Source organism: Electrophorus electricus, chromosome 10, assembly GCF_041902795.1.
Source record: "Electrophorus electricus isolate QZ-2024a chromosome 10, ASM4190279v1, whole genome shotgun sequence".
NCBI lineage: Eukaryota > Metazoa > Chordata > Actinopteri > Gymnotiformes > Gymnotidae > Electrophorus > Electrophorus electricus.
In genome coordinates this window covers 25,709,034-25,728,214 of record NC_137506.1, presented here as the reverse complement: position 1 = coordinate 25,728,214, position 19,181 = coordinate 25,709,034, and the positions used below count along the sequence as shown (strand labels likewise).

At 36.9% G+C, this 19,181-nt stretch overlaps 1 protein-coding gene across 1 annotated transcript in view; it reads left to right on the top strand.

Moving 5' to 3' along the window:
- Positions 1–19,181, top strand: part of mdga2a (MAM domain containing glycosylphosphatidylinositol anchor 2a) — a 132,204-nt gene that overhangs the window by 95,180 nt on the left and 17,843 nt on the right. The window contains exons 10-11 of the mRNA XM_027000393.3: positions 6,262–6,410; positions 18,897–19,074. Of these exons, the coding sequence (XP_026856194.2) occupies positions 6,262–6,410; positions 18,897–19,074 (327 nt within the window). The remainder of the gene's footprint in view (positions 1–6,261; positions 6,411–18,896; positions 19,075–19,181) is intronic.

Below are 19,181 nucleotides of genomic sequence, written 5' to 3'. Positions count from 1 at the left end.
CAGCTGTTAATTGGATGCTTTTAATACACAATTATACTGTGAATGTACTTGTAAATACTATTTGTGCAAACCTGTATGTATTCAAAGTAAATTATATGTATAAATACATATATGCTATGCAATATATTCATACAACACCTCCTCCTATGCATAGAACACCAGTCAGTTGATTTTCTTAGAATTGATTAAAAAGGATTGGTATCCTGTTGGCACAGGTATGGAGTGGGTGTACTTATTGATCTGGCAACACAGTGCAGTGTAGGAAAAAATCATAGATATAAAATCGCAGCTTTGGTTCAATAGGCACAGGGAGATCAATTTGCTCTGCACACAAGTGCTTGATGAAATAACATAAATTGGAGGATGTAGTGATTAATTAGTATCTTCTCAGAGAATCATATTATTCATCTCATTCATTTTAATTCACTTCAAGTGGTGGATCTTTTGCACATCTCCAAGTTATGTTAGATTGTGCTGCTCTGAAAACATTATGGAGCATGAGATTGACTATTACTAAGTTTTCGCCTTGCATTGCCCCTGCTAGACATCAGGTAAAGATGCAGCTGTTTATGACTCACTGAATATAGCCTACACTTACATAGGTTATGGAGGCTGCTAAGCTATTCCATAAAGGATGCCACCTCTATAATTTTTAATTATCATATCCATTTACTGCCATACATTATAGTAAGTGTGACTATTAACATTGTTATCTCATACAGTCTAAGGTTGTGTTCAGACTTGGTAGCTTTGGTTAGATTAAAATTAACCCTGGTGCGATTGCTCTGTTAGTGTGGTTCATCAGAGTAAGTGTGAACACTTCCTTTCAAACACTGATGCACACCACATAAGCAGACCAAGAACGCCTGAGCAGGTGGGTCTCGGTCTGTTTCTAAACAGGTGCTGGTGCTGCAGGGCAGTGGTAGCTCAGTGGTTAAGGTACTTGAGTTGTAATCAGAAAGTTGCTGGTTCAAGTCCCCCTGCTGTTAGGTTTTCTCTGTTGGGCCCCTGAGCAAGGCCTTTAACCCTCAGTTGCTCAAGTTGTACTCAGTCATGATTCTAAGTTGCTTTGTATAAAAGCATTAGCTAAATGTCATATATGTAAGTTTGTTTAAAGTATGAACATAATAACACCAAATGCATCTATACAAACCAAATCTAGGATAAGATGAGACAATAAATGTGGCATGATAGAACCAACTGCATTGAAAACAAAATGTTGCTTTCCATTACAGTTAGGTGCAGATATCAAAAATGTACATCATCTTCTCATTGCAGTGTACCTTCTTTGATATATGTAGTGAAAGAATTTCTGGAACTGTTTTTACTCCTTTATCTGTTTTGCCATCTTTTGATGTGTTTCCAGATGGTAAAAAAACTACCAGGTATACACAACCCAGTTGTTTAAGTCTGGTGATATACAGGTACATTAAGCCCATAAACTGTATCATATGTGCATCGTACGTCACTTGTTTTATTTTATTTGGTGTGATTTTAAATTTGCAAATGTGACTGCTAAGCAAGCCAGGAGTAAAATGTAACAATGTATCTTTTGTTTTTGTTTGGTTCCAAACTACAAGTATGAACACACCATAAAGATCTAAACACCATATTTCCAGCATTTTATTTGCACCTGCTAATGGAATCATCAAATTAATTGTGCTAGTTTTAGGCTGTGCACAATTTTAGATGTTATATGTTATTTTTTGGTATTTGGTATTTTTACAAATATACAAACACCTCCTGTTGCCCACTCTCATTTCTTTCCAAGTGTATGGGCCAACCTGTCAATTCTTGTGCAGTGCTGAACTGTCAATGCACACATTCCAGGATACCAGAAAGTTATGATGCTGCACCATGAAGACAGGGCCCAATAATTCCTTATCTGTAGTACATATTAACAATTATACACTTCCAGTCTCACCCTTCCAGTTCATGGTCATATCTTTTTTCCTCGCACTCAGGCCTTCTACCAGATGCCTGGGAGTTTGATGGAGCAGCACAGTTTTTATGCTGTTCCTTTTAGTTCGCTCTTCTGAACTAATATTGATGCTGTCATTCCTGGAACCACTACTCCATCTTAGAGGTTATAGCCCCAAGTAACCTTGTGACCACTGGGACAACCTTGGTGTTAACCTTTCACATTCGCTCTATTTCTTCTTTTGGTCTTCAGCACTTCTCTATTTCTTCCTACTGGCATTTTTCTAACTTCTCACATTCCTTTCTTTGGATGTTTCCATCACTTGGGACTGCTACATTTAGTACAACTGCTGTTTTCTACATCTTGTCACTACTGCGATGTTTGGCTACTTTGCTACTATTTGTTATCTATCTGGATCTGGAGGTCCATCTGGATCTTCACCTTGCTGTTCTCCACCACTGTCTTCAATTTCTCCCATTCAGATTTGGGAGTGTTCAAGTCTTGTACATAATCCTGCATATAATCCCTGCCACTAGGATGTGTCTGAACTTTGTCCAAAGTTTTGATAATAATAAACTTTATATCACACTTTCTTAAGCACAGTTTACAAAGTTCTTTACAGATAAGTCAAAATGAAAAGGAATAAAATAGAAGAATTTACAGAAAGAAAACAGACATTGGAGAGTGAGTAGAGTTTAAAATGGGACATTAATTTGAGAATGAGTTAATATAAAGACCATGTAGAAGCACATTTCTGCCCATCAAGGCAGTAAAAGTACAGTTGTAATTGAAAACCAAGATGCACAGTTAAAAGAATATGGCAGTTGTAAAAGAAACATGCTTGACGATAATGTAGATTAGTTATTTTTCAGTTTCCTCATTTCACTGGTGCCATAGGAACAACTGGCTATATGTATGTTTTGTTTAATTTGTGTATTTTTCACACAACTATTGATAAATATCCACTGAGTGTCTTAGTGTTTTAGTATCTTTATAAATTATTTTCAAATCTCTTTAATGGTTTTTTAAAGTCTCTTTAATGTGGATTTTGCTTTTGTATGTGATATGTTTTCTGAGGTGTTTCTTTAAAAATGCTACATCCTAAAAATAGTCTATATTCTGTCCATTTTATTGCTAACTTTAACAGCATAGCAAATTAAGGTCGAAGTACGAGCAATACTGGAGAAAATATACAACAGTGAACCACTTTTTCCTCGAAGCTATCTATTTACCATATTTGACCATTCCAAAAGCAATATTTGTGTTACCCTAATTTTGTTTGCAGTTTTCCTCAATGCTATGCTCAGGGATGGCGGGCATGTGGCCAACTCTGGTATAGATAAAACTCATCCGCCATATTGTCCTGGGTGGTTGGTTCAGGTCAGTGATTTTGTCTTTGATTTTGTGCCATGTTGTAAGTGGCCTGAACATGTGTCTGGTGCTCTACCAAGGCTCTCAGTTCTGGAAATAAGAGCTGCTACAAGGATTTTTTTTGATTGCCCTTCCCTAGTTGTTGAATATTCATGGATAAAATCTCAGCCATTTGATGAGGTGCCATGGACCAGAGAAGGATATGGAAAGAGATGAGCTACCTGCTTTTTGATGCATAGGTTATTCTTGGAGATGTTTCACCACTAATCATTTAATTTGCATTGACAATTTCCTGCTCTGCTCAGCAGGCATAAAAGAGGATTATATCACTCCTATCTTCTCTCCTTGATTCTTTGTATCTCTCACTCTCTTTCTCTCTCCTTTTCCCTTCCTCTCTCTCCCTCTCTCTCTGTCTCTCTACCAGCCCACCCAATAAGACTGTCATCCATCTGGGCAATGTTAGATCTAGTCTCATTCTTGATCTCTCTCTCTGTCTCTCTCCCCCTCTCTCTCTGTCTAGCCCCCCCCCTCTTCCTTCCTTCCTGCATCTCATGTGTTTCTGTAGGACGCGCTGAAGGCCATTATTTTGCACAACCCATGCATTCATGATGAGCCTCCACTGCACTGCGGAAACATGCCGCTTCCTTTTAAGCCTCACATGAACAGCCATTGAGCTCTGTGTTCTTATACACCTGAGGACGACAAGAACATGAGTGCAAGATAATCCTGCTTGAGCATTTTTGTACTGAAGCACAGTCTCCTGAAGGGTTGTGTTTTCTCCTGTAAGAATCAGAAAGAATCTACTTGAACGTGAGGCAGAAGAAAACTGACAGGTCACAGATATAGGATTGAGATTCTCTAATGGAGTAGAGGCTCAGCTAGAGATAAAACAAAGTACCATAATATCTTCAAATGCTGAATAATAAGCGAATGATGGCCTGAGCATAAAAATGTGTTTTCTTGTCCTTCGCCGTTCATGCCATTTATTTAGAAAATGTACTGTCAGCTGTAAAGAATGCAGACACAATAAAGGTTAAGTCAGGTGATGGAAAGCTTCAGGGTGCACAACATGGGTCCTGTATGGTGGCTCTATAGCATTTCTTAGAGCACTATTCTCTCAGCTTTTCTGCTTAGTGCATGGCATGTTGACAGCTACAGATCTCTAAGGAGATGGGCATGACATATTCATGTGATGGACTTTAATAGGCTTGATGGACTCCCTGCAGTAAAAACCTCCATTATGTGCTCAGTGAGTGACACAATTCCACTTCAATTACCCACATCTATTAGTGAGGTGAACTTGAGCTTTTGCTTCAAAGAGATCATGACAAAGCATATATGACTCTTATACATGCCCACGTGAAAACTCCAGTGTATGTGATGATTGATGTTTAGGACTGTCATGGAAACTGAGAAAGAAAACTAACTTTTTCCTTGCAGGATTCTGTGGAAATACATTACATAACTGTTGGATGGTTTAAACTGACAATAACAACAAGAACAGGAATGTTTTATTTATATAACACTTTTTACATAATGCTTTAAACAAACAGAAATAGAATAAAATTTAAATAAAAGATCAAATATAAAAAAAGAATGTAGAATAAAACAAGCAATACTTCATGTAGGTTTTTTAACAATATGTGTATTTGGTTTTAAATTTATTCTGGTGTACATGGCCATCATAGAAAAGATACTGCCTCAGAGTCCATCAGTGAGTCTTTATGCTAGGCTTTGAGTGAAAGTCAGATTTACTACTGCAGAACCTCAAAGGCTTTTTATTTTACTTTAAAGAGTGAAGTTGTGTCATCTGACACTTGACCCTTGCAAGGTTTTCATTTCCAACTTGATTGATTTTGGAGCAATGTGAATTTACTTGTATTTAGTGCATCTTCACTTGAGCTGTGATTCCCAGCAGAACTAAATTCATGTGCGCATTAAACAGAGTAATCTCAGTGGGCCCATTAGCACTGCCTGTGGATTTTTCCCCTCTTAATAAGATGGGGATAGAAAAAGTGCTACTGACAGCTCTAATCCCCAACCTGCAGATGTAGGCAGGTTTCCCCTCCCTATGCCCTTTGTGCACATCTACATGGAGCATGACACTGAAGTTTCTTCTGCTACAGCGCTGACTTTTTAAATCAGATGCATCATGCTAAACTCTTCTCGTTTTTCTCACTGTTTGGGTACATGTGCTGATTCAGAACTGTTTTGTTACTGAGTACATTTTTTGTGAGAAAAAGTGAGAAGTAAAACAAAAAGTATCTTCACAAGTAGTGGACAGAACTATGTGCTAAGCTTTTTATGGCTGTTGTAGTTTTTTGAATGGAGGGGGCTTCTTGTATGCTTGTCAGATCAGAGACCTTCTTATGACTTTGCTCTGTGTATATCTCCTTTGAACATCTCATGGGTTCTTTACTCTCTCTCTCTCTCTCTCTCTCTCTCTCTGTCTCTCTCACTTTCTCACCTCCCTCCTCCCCATTCTGCAGTTGTGTAATCTGGCCCCAGCCCCCTGTCCAAGAAGCAGACCAGCAAGTCATTCAATGTATTCATTAAATAATGACCTCTGGATCTGCCATGTGAGAGTAGAGATGCATTGTATGAGTAACAGCAAAATAATTGAAAAGGTTTGCAAATCTTGAATGTAATTTTCATCTGAAATTTTTCCATTCCACTTTGCCTTTATCTATCCAGTGCTCCAGTGGAATGAATCACTATACATGCTTACGAGTTCGTTGATGTAACAATTCATGAATGGATTTCATTAGCAGAGAGTCCTGCTTCATGCTTATAAGAGCTACACTCAAGTACCTAAACAAAAATAGTGCCTATGTTGGCTATAAGACAACACAAACATGCCTCTCTTGGTGGCCATGGTACAAAAACACAGTATACGTGGTAACAAAATACAGTAGTTAGGTTAGATGCCATGATTTCATAGGACTGATACGATGCTGTGTTTGTTTCAGGTAAGGCCTTTGCCCCAGAGTTCTATTATGACACATATAGTGCCCTGTGGCAGAGCAAGCCTAGTGTCTACGGCTTCAAACTACAGTGGACACAGATGAATCCCAGTGCAGTGGACCGCATCATGGCCTATCGGCTTGGGATAAAACAGGTTAGTCTGTGCTTTGTCTTTTTCTATTATTGTTATAATTACATGTTTACACACATGTTTTGGTTCAGTCTGACAGGTGCCTGATCAAAGTTTTATCTTTACCTACATGATGTGCCATAATGCAAGGACCATGGTAATGTCTGGAAATCATAGCAAATGGTACATTTTCCCATTCACCTGGTTCTCTGCTGAACATATTTCTAATGATATATGTCAGACTTTACAAAAAAAAACAAAAAAAACAAACAAACAAAAAAAACAAAAAACAAAGCAATAACAACCCACATCACCAGTTAGTTTGTCCTTTGTAATGTAATGGCTTGAGCACTCTACTTAATACCCTTTATTTATTTTGACAGGAAGGACTAACTATGGCATTGTAAAGCTGCATAAAATGTATTGTATAAACAAACCTTATGTAGTCTAATTCTTTCAAAAGCAGTAGCCCCTTGTTAATACTTGACACATTCAGAGGAGCAAACTTGTGGTGTTTTAGCACCTTCTGAAATTCATTGCAAATATGGACACTCCAAATGCACATTCAAACAAAAATGTTCTCTGAAAACACTTAAAATTACACAACACAAAGAGTTTCATGTATATAGTCCTGTAATCATGTGTGGAAATGTATTTTTCTGAACATCAAAAATAATGTTTTTGTAAGTTATGTTAGCCATAAGAATTTGAAACCTTATTAAGGAAGGCTGCTTTTGGTATAACTTATAATGACAAAGATTGCATTGGCAAGACTAAAAACTAGAATTTAAAACAAAATCAATTTCTGTGGTCTAACATTTTCTTAGCCCGCACATGCCCACACATGTAGTATCCATGAGAAGAAAGATAGGCTAAGAGTGAACTGATACTAAGAGAAAGTAGCTGGATTCCTGTGACCATGTATAAACTTCCTGAAGTAGCAAGGAAGTTCCTTTGTAAACTTTAAAGATCACTTATTTAACAGATTCCTAAACTGTTCCTGACTGATTCCTAATCAGTCAGGAAATAACATGTCATTATTTTTAGCAGGAGAGCAAGCTACATTTCTGTATCAATTCATTTTACTCAGTCTGTCTTAACCCTGACTTTTTAATGAAAATATTTAACAGCAGGACACATGGTTGGTTAAGCCATAAGCATTTCACACCCTCCTCATTTTCACCTCTCTCTTGCTCTCAGCTATTCACAAATACACCACTATCTATTCAAACATGCAGCGACAAATTTAAAACAACCGTTCTCTCCTTTGTGTGTCCTCTCATACTTTGTTGATGATTTGAAGCTTGTGTTTAAAAGTAGACTAGATAGAATTAGGTTTTTGCATCCAGTAGACATATGGCTTGATAGGTAGTCGAATAAAGTCAAATAATATGATTTATAAAATTCTTTAATTTGATTTTGGTATATTGCAGATTGTGTTTTTATATTGCTTTAATTAGATAATTATATACATTTTAATTAGATTACTATACAAATTTATATTAATATTTATTATATAAATTAAATTATTTTAACACTGATTAGTTCAGATTCTGAGATTAGTTTTTCAGACTTTTCACCCAGGGTTTTTCAGTCTTAATATCTCCACAAGTTTTCAAGGTACGGAATAAAATTTAGAAATTATGGCGAAAACATCACTACACCTCTCGCAACAGGTTTGAGTCAGAAACTGTTTACTTTGTTCACGTCTGCAGTAGAGAGATCATGTTTTTTCAGTAGAGCTAATATTTGCATACGAGCGTCTGCATCCTCCTATGTGCTGTAGTGTTTTCTGCCTGCATGTGTGGCTTTTGGTTACAAGTTACTTTCACGGCACTCTGTCACCACTCTCATTCATCGTCTCCTTCGCACTTTCACAGCTCAGCTGGAGCGGAGTGTGTGGCGGTTTCTAATGACATCATGCAGAGTGATTTATTCCTTGTCAGATTCGTCATTGCTAGTGGCCAATGCCCACTGGTGCTCAAAGTCGGCATGGAGTGCACAACTTCATTAGGGAATTCTCTCTCAGTCTCTGTGTAGTATCCTTTAAAGATTGGTGATGTTTATTCTAGAATGGAGCACATCTTAGCACTCAAAGTATTTTTAAAATAATATTGCATGTTTGCATATACTGGAGTGGAATCCACTGGATGGATTACTCATTCAAATAACATGAAAGGACTTGATGGCAATGAGGTGATGCACTGAATCACTAGATGTGACTTGATATTAGTTCTCTAAAGAAAGATGCTCTTATACTGCTTTTGACTTCACTATTAAGTCATATGCATATGCAAATCATTGCATATGATGCACTTCTTATATACCTAATCATATGTCCATATTCTGTTACTTTCTAGTGGTAAACAGAACAGCCAACTAATAAAATTCAGAACATTGTCACTAACTTTCCTGACCCTCTTCTAACAGCTGTGCAATGCTTAATGTTAACTCTAAAGAGCTGTGGGTTCAGTTGCACTGCACAGGACTTTATCCTTCATGGTAAAGAGGACACCTGACAAAGAGAGAGAGAGAGAGAGAGAGAGAGACAGACAGACAGACAGACAGACAGACAGACAGACAGACAGACATAGACAGAAAGAGTTTTGAATGAGAGAGGGAGATGAACAGAGAGAGAGAGAGTCAGAGTCCAGAATAAGAATAGGGGCAGACAGCTAATGTTAAGCTGTATCCAGGGAATAGAACTGCTTTAATAAGATAAGGTTACATAAGATTTATAAATAGTCTGCTGAGCATAGGTTAGCTGTGAAGATTGCATGTTTATGTGTGTTAAGAGTGTTACATGTTTGGAATGCCTAATAGTTGATTCCTCTGTTTTACTTTGACTCCTGTGCCATCAGTGTAAATGAACTGCAGTCTGTGCCAAGTGGATCCCTGCATTTCAGTCCATTAGATTGTCTCCATTCTTGCTCAGTTCCCTCTGTTAAGCATTCAGTTTCTCCCTATGCTCACCCATCATTTGTCTTGGCTGGTCACCTGTCGGCCACACACCTGACAGAACATTCCAGTACTCCGCTCTGCCATGTTTGGTGGGGATTTATCCTATCCTAGTCTCCATACATTAATGAAACCTTAGATTTTACTCATGCCAGCAGTCATGTAGTGTGGGTGGATGAAAGCACTTGAGTGCTGGCTGTTCCCAATATTCTCTGGCATATCAGAAAGTTTTGTTGAGGCTGCTCAAGTGTGAGATGTGTTGCACAGACTACTGTAAGCCACCAATGGTAATGCTCTGATTCAGAATCCTCATTTCACTTCATATTAATCACATATCCAAAATGATAGCTAACAGGAAAATGACTCATTTTTGTATTTGAACTTTTTAAGTTTTTTTTTATAATGGTAGTTTGTGTAGTAGTAGTAACTAATTATTAAGTGATACAAATGATGTTTAGCCCATTATTTCTCCTGTAGTTAACGTACCAAATATTAGCAGCTTAGTGTTTTGTGTGTATTGATTACATGTGAGACATGCAGTGATTGTTGCATGTAGATTGTACATTCCCTGTAAGAATCAGATTTTTTTTAACAGGTTTTAACACCTGTTAAAACACTTTTGTGTTTTTCTGTATGTAGTGATGAATGGAAGCACTTTATTGCATTTATCATACAGTCTGCATGCAATGAAGAGTTGAGTTTATAAGACTATAAATTATTCAAGGGGTCTTTTGCAGCTGTTTTGGTATATACAGTGAATTCAGATTGTGCTTCACTAAATAAATTAGCTAATGAGGAAGTGTCATTAATGGCTAGTTTACACCTACTATCGAAAGCTTAACATATCTGATTATATAAAGTTTAGGTGACGTTTGTGTATTTGTACCTTGCATTGTGGCCGGTCCCTACTTTCCTAAATATTATCTGTTTTAACTTCTCCATTTGACATGCCAATGAAGTCCAAAACCATTTTGGGGTTAACATACATACTTGGGGTTAACATACTGCAGTAAGACATTAGAGCCTCTTTCACTGTGTTTGACAAATTACATTTAAATGGGTCTTGTAAATACTTTGATCTTTTAAATATATTTATTTCCCATATGTTTAAATTAATTGTTTTTTTTATATTGCTTGTACTATTATTGCCTAATTATGTTTATGGACATTTTATAATATAGGAATTTTATTGCTAATATTCCCTATTGTTTTTTAATATGCTTTTTTTTAGATTATTTTGATGTGCCAACTTACTTTGCCTCATAAAAGCACTTTGGCCTGTTTCTTTGTATGAAACGTGCTATAAAAATAAAGGTTATTATTATTGTTGTTTCTTTTTCTTCTACTTCTTCTTATTATTATTAGCAGCAGCACGAGCTGCATCATCATCATCATTAATTTTATTTGCCCTTCACTTTGAAGTTCTTTGAATTGCCAATACATGTAAAAATTGCCGTAAAATTGCCTTACCTTGCCTTCTGCTATAGAGTAATAGTTCAATTCCTGAAATTAAACTTTGTGATGTTTTTCATGCAGGGTTTCCTTCCCCTATATACAATAGTGCTTTAATGCTTGTGATTTGCTAGCTTTTTTATTCAATTACCCATTGCTTCCTATTTATCTTTCAGAGTGATTCAAGGGCAGGCTTATATGTTGAAACTGAAACCAAACTCTGTCTCCCTGCCTAGCTGGTTCCACATGGCAGGAAAAGAATGAGCACAGCACTTGAGCTTCTTAAGAGTCCACCTCATCAATGCCCCCCTAATTTTTCCTAATATATTAGCTCCAGCTTCTTAGTTGGGGATTAGCTGCCCAGTTTGACTGACACTAACTAAAAGGTACAGTAAAACTCATTCAATCTTAAGTAATTTATGCATTTCAACTGCAGGTGTGCTGGGCAAAGTCAGTAAGATATATTTATAAATACTTATATACATTTATATTTTGCTATGTTTAATATTATACTTTTTACATATTTATTATACTATAGATATACAATAACTAATTAATCTCTAATTAAGAGGGTTTTTAAAGTTTCACTCATGTAGATTAAATCTCTTTAATTATATTAGTTTATTTTTGACTTTCAGACTCTGATGGTAAAGGAGAATTGAGAAGAGAACTTTCCTCCTAAGGCAGCAGATTCAAACCAAACCTCTAATTGTTTTGACTCAAAATGTATTTGCACACAAAGATGTTGGATTTTCAAATCCTTGGAATACCTGATCGATTGTGTAGGCAAAACAACGACTTTGGCTCCAGATATAGTAAAAAGTGAATGTCATCATTACATGCAGTGCATGAGGCTATCAGTATGGAAAATATCCACATTGTTTTTCATTTTCAAAGCTTTCATTATTGTTTTCTGCACATGTCTGAAATCCAATTAGAAGAAGCAGTTGGTTTTCAAATGAGCTCATTTCAATTGTGTGTGAATGGATGAAAGTACTTTTAGTAAGGTTCAATTTTGTTAATTCAGAATTACATTTCAATCATACACATAACAAGTAAAATGGCCGACAGGGTTGGTATACCAGTGACAAAGCACTCCATCTCCTTTGAATTGCAGTCTTACTGTAACAATGTAATCATATCGCCAGAACACTGCAGCAACGTCATGAGGAACTGCAGAGCTCTATTGATTACAGTTTCCATGTTGCAACAAGACGTCAGTGTTTTCTGCCCCGGCGGCATACCCATCCATACACACATCCCCTTTTCTTGCTTCAGTGTAGCAATTCCAAATGCAATAAGCCACAGACATCCATTTTTGCATTCATGTTGTGAATTTCCTTTATTTTTGCGTGTTAAATTAACTCATCCTGGATTACATGTCAGAGGAGCTGTCAAAAGGACATGAAAAAATCAGCAGACAGCTGGTTTCTGAGGAGTGGGCTCCAGAGTGTACACTACACCAAGCACAATGGGTAGAGGACAGGTGTTCAGAACAAGACCGCTCACTTGATCACTCTCTCGATTGCTCTCTCACTCCTGGGTGGTAAAGTCAGAGGCAGGACAGCTGTTCGCCCACTCCCAGCCCTCAGGCAGCCATGCCACACCACTGCTTGGCTAGAGTACTCAGCAGGGCACGCTTATCTAATCACTCCACCCCCAGTCCTCCACAACTTCCCAAGCTCTCCTCTGGTTGCCTACCCCATACTGTTTATCCTCCTAATTTCCCCTCTCTGATGACTTAACCACCGGCCCACTGAGACATGTCGAAGGTCTCATATATGTGTCATTTCTTTTTCCCTTTATGTCTATGAAATAGAAACTACACAGTCAAGGCTGAACACAAGCTTATGCACATTTTGGAGTATACATGCATACAACCATGTACATATGTACACTACGTATAAGCACACTGACATACCTTTATTTCCTATAATGATATTCTTATGGTAATAACAAATCTCTGTAGTTTAGCAGTAATTATGAACAAAAATAAGAGTCTGTTAGGATGAGGTGCTGATGGCTCACAGCAGCTGTTACAACATCATGAACTGATGCTGTAACCATTAATAGAGCAGAGCTTCTTCCCTTTCCACTGTGCTGTACTATTTGTAAAGATACCGTAAACATGCACAGCAATGCTTTACCATTCTGTTGTCATTGAATTGCCCTTTGGGCTAATTCAAAGTGACATACAACATTGGTGCATAACCATTGCCTCAAAAGATGCCATTTACATCCCACTAGATGAGACATCTGGAGCTGCATTGTCCCGAGGCCTGCATATGGTCTATCATTGTTATAATATCCTACTTACAAATAGATCCATGGCTCTGTGCCTTTTTGAACATTCAAATGAAATCAGTCTTGTGTAAAATCTTACCACACAGAAGAGAAGGTCCTAGGATGAACTGTATATTATATTGGGTATGGGTGCATTTATGGCTACTGGTGTGCACAAATTCTGCATTGTACTAATCACAAACAAAACTATTCACATTTATTTAAAGGGATATGGTTAGTTTCTGACATACATTTAATGTCATCATGGTCAAGACAATAGATATATTAAAATGTTGACAAAAATGAACATCTTTACAACATTTTTTACAGCAAGGAAAGGTTAAAAAGGTTTTTAATAGGATAAAACATGATAGTTAAAGTTATCACAGTGCCCCTTTCAAAAGTGCTGCAGTTCAACATGTTATGTAAGAACTAAAAATGCCTTTGTGTAGTGTACAGCCATTATATCTCATAATGTCTTAATGCTTTATTTCTTTTTTTTACTGTAGTAGTACAGCACTGGAATTTGATATTCATTGTTAAGTTTTACAACAAGGTCAACTGTATATGTTACTAAGTCTGATCATGTCTGTTAGACATGATCATCAAATGAAACATTAATTTATAAACTCTGGTTAGATATAGTAACTTGATTAAAACAGATAGCAAATATTTATTAGCAGTTCTTTCAGAACAGTTTTTATTGCTTTAATTAGTGTGTACTGAATAGTGAACCAACACATTTAATCATAGGCATCTTAAATCAAATACTAATGAGTTTGTTAATTACGCCAAATAAATAATTTCCTTGCTCCAACATGGATTTTAATCCTGTTGTGTCTCTATACACTTAGAGTCGATTTTATATCAGGGCAATACACCCCTCATTTCATTTTTTTTGGTTCTATCATATGCCCTTTGTCTCTTTCTCTCTGTGTCTCTCTTTCCCTTTCTCTCACTCACTTTCTCACTCTTTATACAGCAAGATTTGCTGAACGATGTCATGAATGAAAAGTGGGGCCCGGTTGCCATAGCAACAAGGCATTTTACCTCCAACTGGCAATATATATTACATTGCAGAATACAAAAGGACTGAACAAATGTGCATGTGTCTGTGTGTTTGTCTGTGCGTGTCTGTCTGTTGGGGTAGAGGAAGGGTTTAGTTAATTTGTCGATAAGAGAGACAACTGACAACTTTTTAACTTTTACCTCTCTTCTGGAATCACAACGTCACCTTTGTGAAGCCATTCACATTAAATTCTGTTAGGTCTAGCACAACCAGCAGATCCCAGGACTTATTTTACTTTTTTGCTTGGAAGGAGGGAGGGTCATTTCCAAATACTGTATGTTCATTCAAGGAAGAATTATAAAAGGAAAACATTGGAATGAAAATGTAATTATCTCCTGATTGACTTGGGATCTAATTTTGTCTTAGCTGACATCTTATTTGCCTGCAACCACAGCAAAATACGGGGTCACCTGAACATCAAAGGGCATGCAAGCATCCCATGTTTGTAATTAACTCCAAATTTTTAAGGGTCACGTTTCTCTGCCTTGTAGATTAAAGGGAGAGAATCTACATTCATTTCTTAGATGCTGGTGGTTGAATAAAGGTCATTTGAACAGGAAGGGAAATGTCAAGACTCATGTTAAGCAAAATGTCCAAAGACTTAAAATGAGCTGAGTTCACCAACTTGAGTGTAATAATTATGCTCAAATGGAGTCATAATCAAAAATGTCTGACAACTGGCATCTCAAGCTATGCGCAGGTGGCTATGGCAAACTGGGAAAACCAGTGGAGAAACTGCTGCTGTGTAGTAATACTGTAATGCACTCATTATTGGAGTGTGAGATAATGAGGAGTTGATGAAAATTACATTACCTAATATAATAATGCACATATCATGAATGTGACCCTACAGGATGCTTATGGCAGTGAGCCTGTTCAAGAAGTGAAACTTCAGCTTTTTCTCTGCATCTCTTGGCAACTCCTCCACATGTGGTGTTGAAATCATTGTCTTCTAACATAATGGATATAAATGAAGGTGGTGCTGTGTATTATGTTGTGACACAAACTCTACACATTTAATTCATTGTGTATCAGATATTATAGTTTTAAACCAATAGATCTGCAGCATGTAGTTATTAAATCCAAGCTTTTCAAATTCTCAAATTTGTATTTTGATTTGTTTTGGTTTGTTAATCTTATTGTTTAGATTGCAGGTATGCAGTCCATGTTCTTTGCTTTAATTTCAGAAAATCCATTAACCCTATTCAATTCACACATGCAGCCTAATCCAGGAATGTTACTGTGCGTAACTTTAGAATGAGAACCAGAGTCATTGCTTTGCAGCATTTGCTGATTTATTCACTTTGTTACATGCTTAACTGTAACAATGCTATTTAAAATACATGAACCACAGCAACTACATTACATGTACTGATGTAACTGTCAAAGTAAGGAACCTATGTATATCTGTGGCTCAATAAAGTTGAAATATAGATGATTGAATCATTTATCGAGAGAACATTTATTAATGGAGGACGATTTAACTAGATACTGCAACCCAGATACTTTATGGAAGTCGTGTATCACAGAAAAATAGCCTTATTACACAGTGTACTAAACAAGGCAAGCCAGTATAATATCTTAGAGATCAGTTATTTTTTATTTAATTGGGATGGCCATCAACACCTGCTGGAAAAGCACTGAAGTAGGCAGCCTGTCATCCATGTCCTGTCCACACCAAAATTACTTTAGTGTATGACGCAAGTAGATGTTTGCAGAACATTCAGCTATGCAGTGCGGTCATGGTATGGTATAAAGTGAAACATTTACAACACACAAACAGTATTGATGTGGTAATGATACATAGGATGTATGGATATTTATTTGCCATCTTGACATTCTGTATTCTACAGTGGAAACAAATTGTATTTATGTACAGAGCTTTACTATTTATAGAACCTTTTCTCCCTGTTTAAATAGATAGTTAGAAGGTGCCATTCCATCATCTTGTTATGTCATTTTACACATACCAAAGATTTTAATCTAATTATAGATCATAATCAGTCAGTTCTCAAACATCTTTTTTCTTTCTTATATATTTCCTCTCTTCTAGCTTTTCATCCCACTCACTTGTACAGTTCAAGAAATGTGCTGTGTTCTCGCAGGCACAGCACTTGAGTGGCTTGCTCAAGAATGTGTTAAGATACGAGTGTTGTCTCTACAGAATCAGTATGTTTGTGAACTAAAAGAATAAGCAGTTTTCAGTCCTTTAATGACAGTGGATGCTAATAGGGTACTGAGGGGTGCTCCATTTAAAACAATTTTGTGTCGATATAAAACATTGTTGACTTCAGGTGCTCCACAATTCTTCTGGGGAGTGTTAACAGTGATTTTCTTGGCTTATTGAAATTCTGTCATGTTGAATAATGGGAGAAAATTGAGTTTTCACGTTAGCATTTTCTAAGTAGGATCAAATGCTTATAAAAATGTTAAAACCTTTGAGATTTTTGGTACTATTTACCCACTGTTTTTTGTTTTCTTCTTATCCTTTCATTTTATCTGTGTTTTTACCAAGTTTTGAACAATGGAGTGCAGTCAGAAAGTTCCATTTTTGTCTAACATACCCCTCCACCAATGCCTTTGCTCTATGTAAAATCTGCAGGCATGGAATTAGAAATTGCACAGAAGCAATAAAGAGTAATTGGATCTTGAGATGGAAATCTCGTTACCAGACGCAACTGAAGCCCTGATGGGAATGCTGGCAAGTTCTCTGAGCTGTTGCTGCCTCACTCCCCTTCTGCCCCTCCCTTTACAGACTTAGACGTTCATCTTTTATTTGACTCCAGTGAGACCCACAGTTGCTGGTCCAATTGCCATGGGCATCTGTTTGGGTTAAACCTGCCACTCAGCAGAGTCTTCTGGGAAAAAATTATGTGGCCAGAATCAACAGCCAGTATTCCAAACACTGTTCTCCTAGCATTGTGTGTATACAGCTCATGCAGTTGTCACACACCAATACTGCAAGCTAAGAGCATGTTTGCAATTAATGCGATGCATGTTTATATCACATTGCTGTGCTTGTGGTGGTAAGAAAGCCACTGCATTCATTCTTTTTCATTTTTATGCTTACTTATTATAATATAAAAACAGCTTTGCTGCTCTTTAATCAAAATGTTTTTGGTGTGTGCCATCAGAAACATTTGGAATTTTAAACATTAATTTGAAATGACCCACAATGTTATTCAAGTTTCTAATTGACACAGATATGAAAAATGCAGTGCAATATGTATAGCCTTCTCAAACATGGAGATGGAAAAAACACATTCAGTTGAATTCAAACCTGCATCTTGTGATTACTGAGCGATTATAGTTGACTGTTTATTCAGTTCCGTGTCCTTGGAGGAACCAAGAACGAAATTGTTGGTGCTTGATTTTAATTAGATATGGCCTCTCATCTGCCATGATGGCTATAAGAGGAATCAACCAAAACCCATTTAGGCTTACAATGGTTCCTTTTAAGCTGCACTTTGGAAGAGAGAATTGAATCCCCTCTATATTAAACTAATGTAACTCATTTAAAAAGTTTAACACTTTTAAAAAGTTAATTGAGGGGTCAGGAAGCTAAAATACTCTGTCAGAATCAATTTACTGCTTCACTCATCTTACTGTACACTCACAAATGTGTATTTTCACCCATTCTGTGTCTTTATTAATAGCCTAATTGCTACCTCCCATGTATTTCTTTCTTGGAACTCTTTGTTGGTAAAATTCACCTCTGGTCTATATGTGAATGAAAGGTCTAAAAGTCTGCATGTGATGTTTGCTCAACGTTCATTATAAACTGAACAAGCCATACAACTGTAGTCTGAGATTAATGGGTAAGGGGTGGTGTTTTAAGGATAATCATTACCATAATGTGAATAATTGTTAACTAGGTTAGGTTTGAAATAAAAGTTGAATGTTACAGTGAATTTCTATAAAAGAACGTTAACATTAGAGAATTGGTTTTAAATTATATAGAATTGTTAGTTTTCTTTTATCTTCCTGATTGTATGTAAACATTCAAACAATCTCACTAACTTCAAGGGGACTAGAGTATGTTTAATGATTTTATAATGTTTGTGACAGAAGATGAAGGCTGTGATATAATGCTGTTTGTGTGTATTTGGACAATGACACTTTTTTGTGTTCAACGATCTGTACATTCATATCAGGAATTATAGTCCTTTGTGTTAATGGTCCTCCCATTTTACTCGATAAAAAGTCATATGGCAGTTGGTTATACAGTTATACAGTATGGCTGCCAATGCACCTCACTCATTTGCCTTCATTTGTGACATGACTGCAGGATAGGTTAGGAAGTACAGAAACATCTTAACTTCTCAGATCTTTACAAATGCTTCAGTGTCCCGAATCATACTATAGCTAAATCAGCTATAGAGTTTTCTAGGGCCAGAAATGTAAATGTTGCTAACTGATGAAGTCAGTCACCTGACCCAGACCTTAGTGAACATGCATTTCTTATACTAAAAACAAGACTGAAGGTAAAAAAAAAATAAAACAAAAGAAACTTTCTCACAGTTCTTTTAGTTTATCTTTCACTGATTAAACAACTGTGTCTGTAGCCAAGTCCACAGTCACTGTCGGTAGACCACATTCATATTTATTGGTTTAAGGTTGGCCTGTGAATCAGAATTGACTGGGTGGAATGGTGACACAGTTCTACACCTACAACAATTTTATAAACCTAATAATCCTTAAACGAATACTATAATATATATATACACACACCTTTTTTCTCGTCTCAGGTGGGGCAGCAGAGATGGTGGGAGCAGGAGATCCCCATAGAGGGGGACATCCAGAAAGGGGAGCTCCTTACCTACAACCTGACTGAACTTGTCAAACCTGAGGCCTACCAGGTGCGCCTCACACCCATCACTCGCTTTGGAGAGGGAGACTCCACTGAAAGGATCATCCACTACAGTGGTGAGTATCTGGCCTCATGTCATTTCACAAAACAAAGATTTTAGTTTCTCGCTGATTCATACAATACAAAACCACAGCCATTTTTCAGATCATGCTCAACAAGTTAT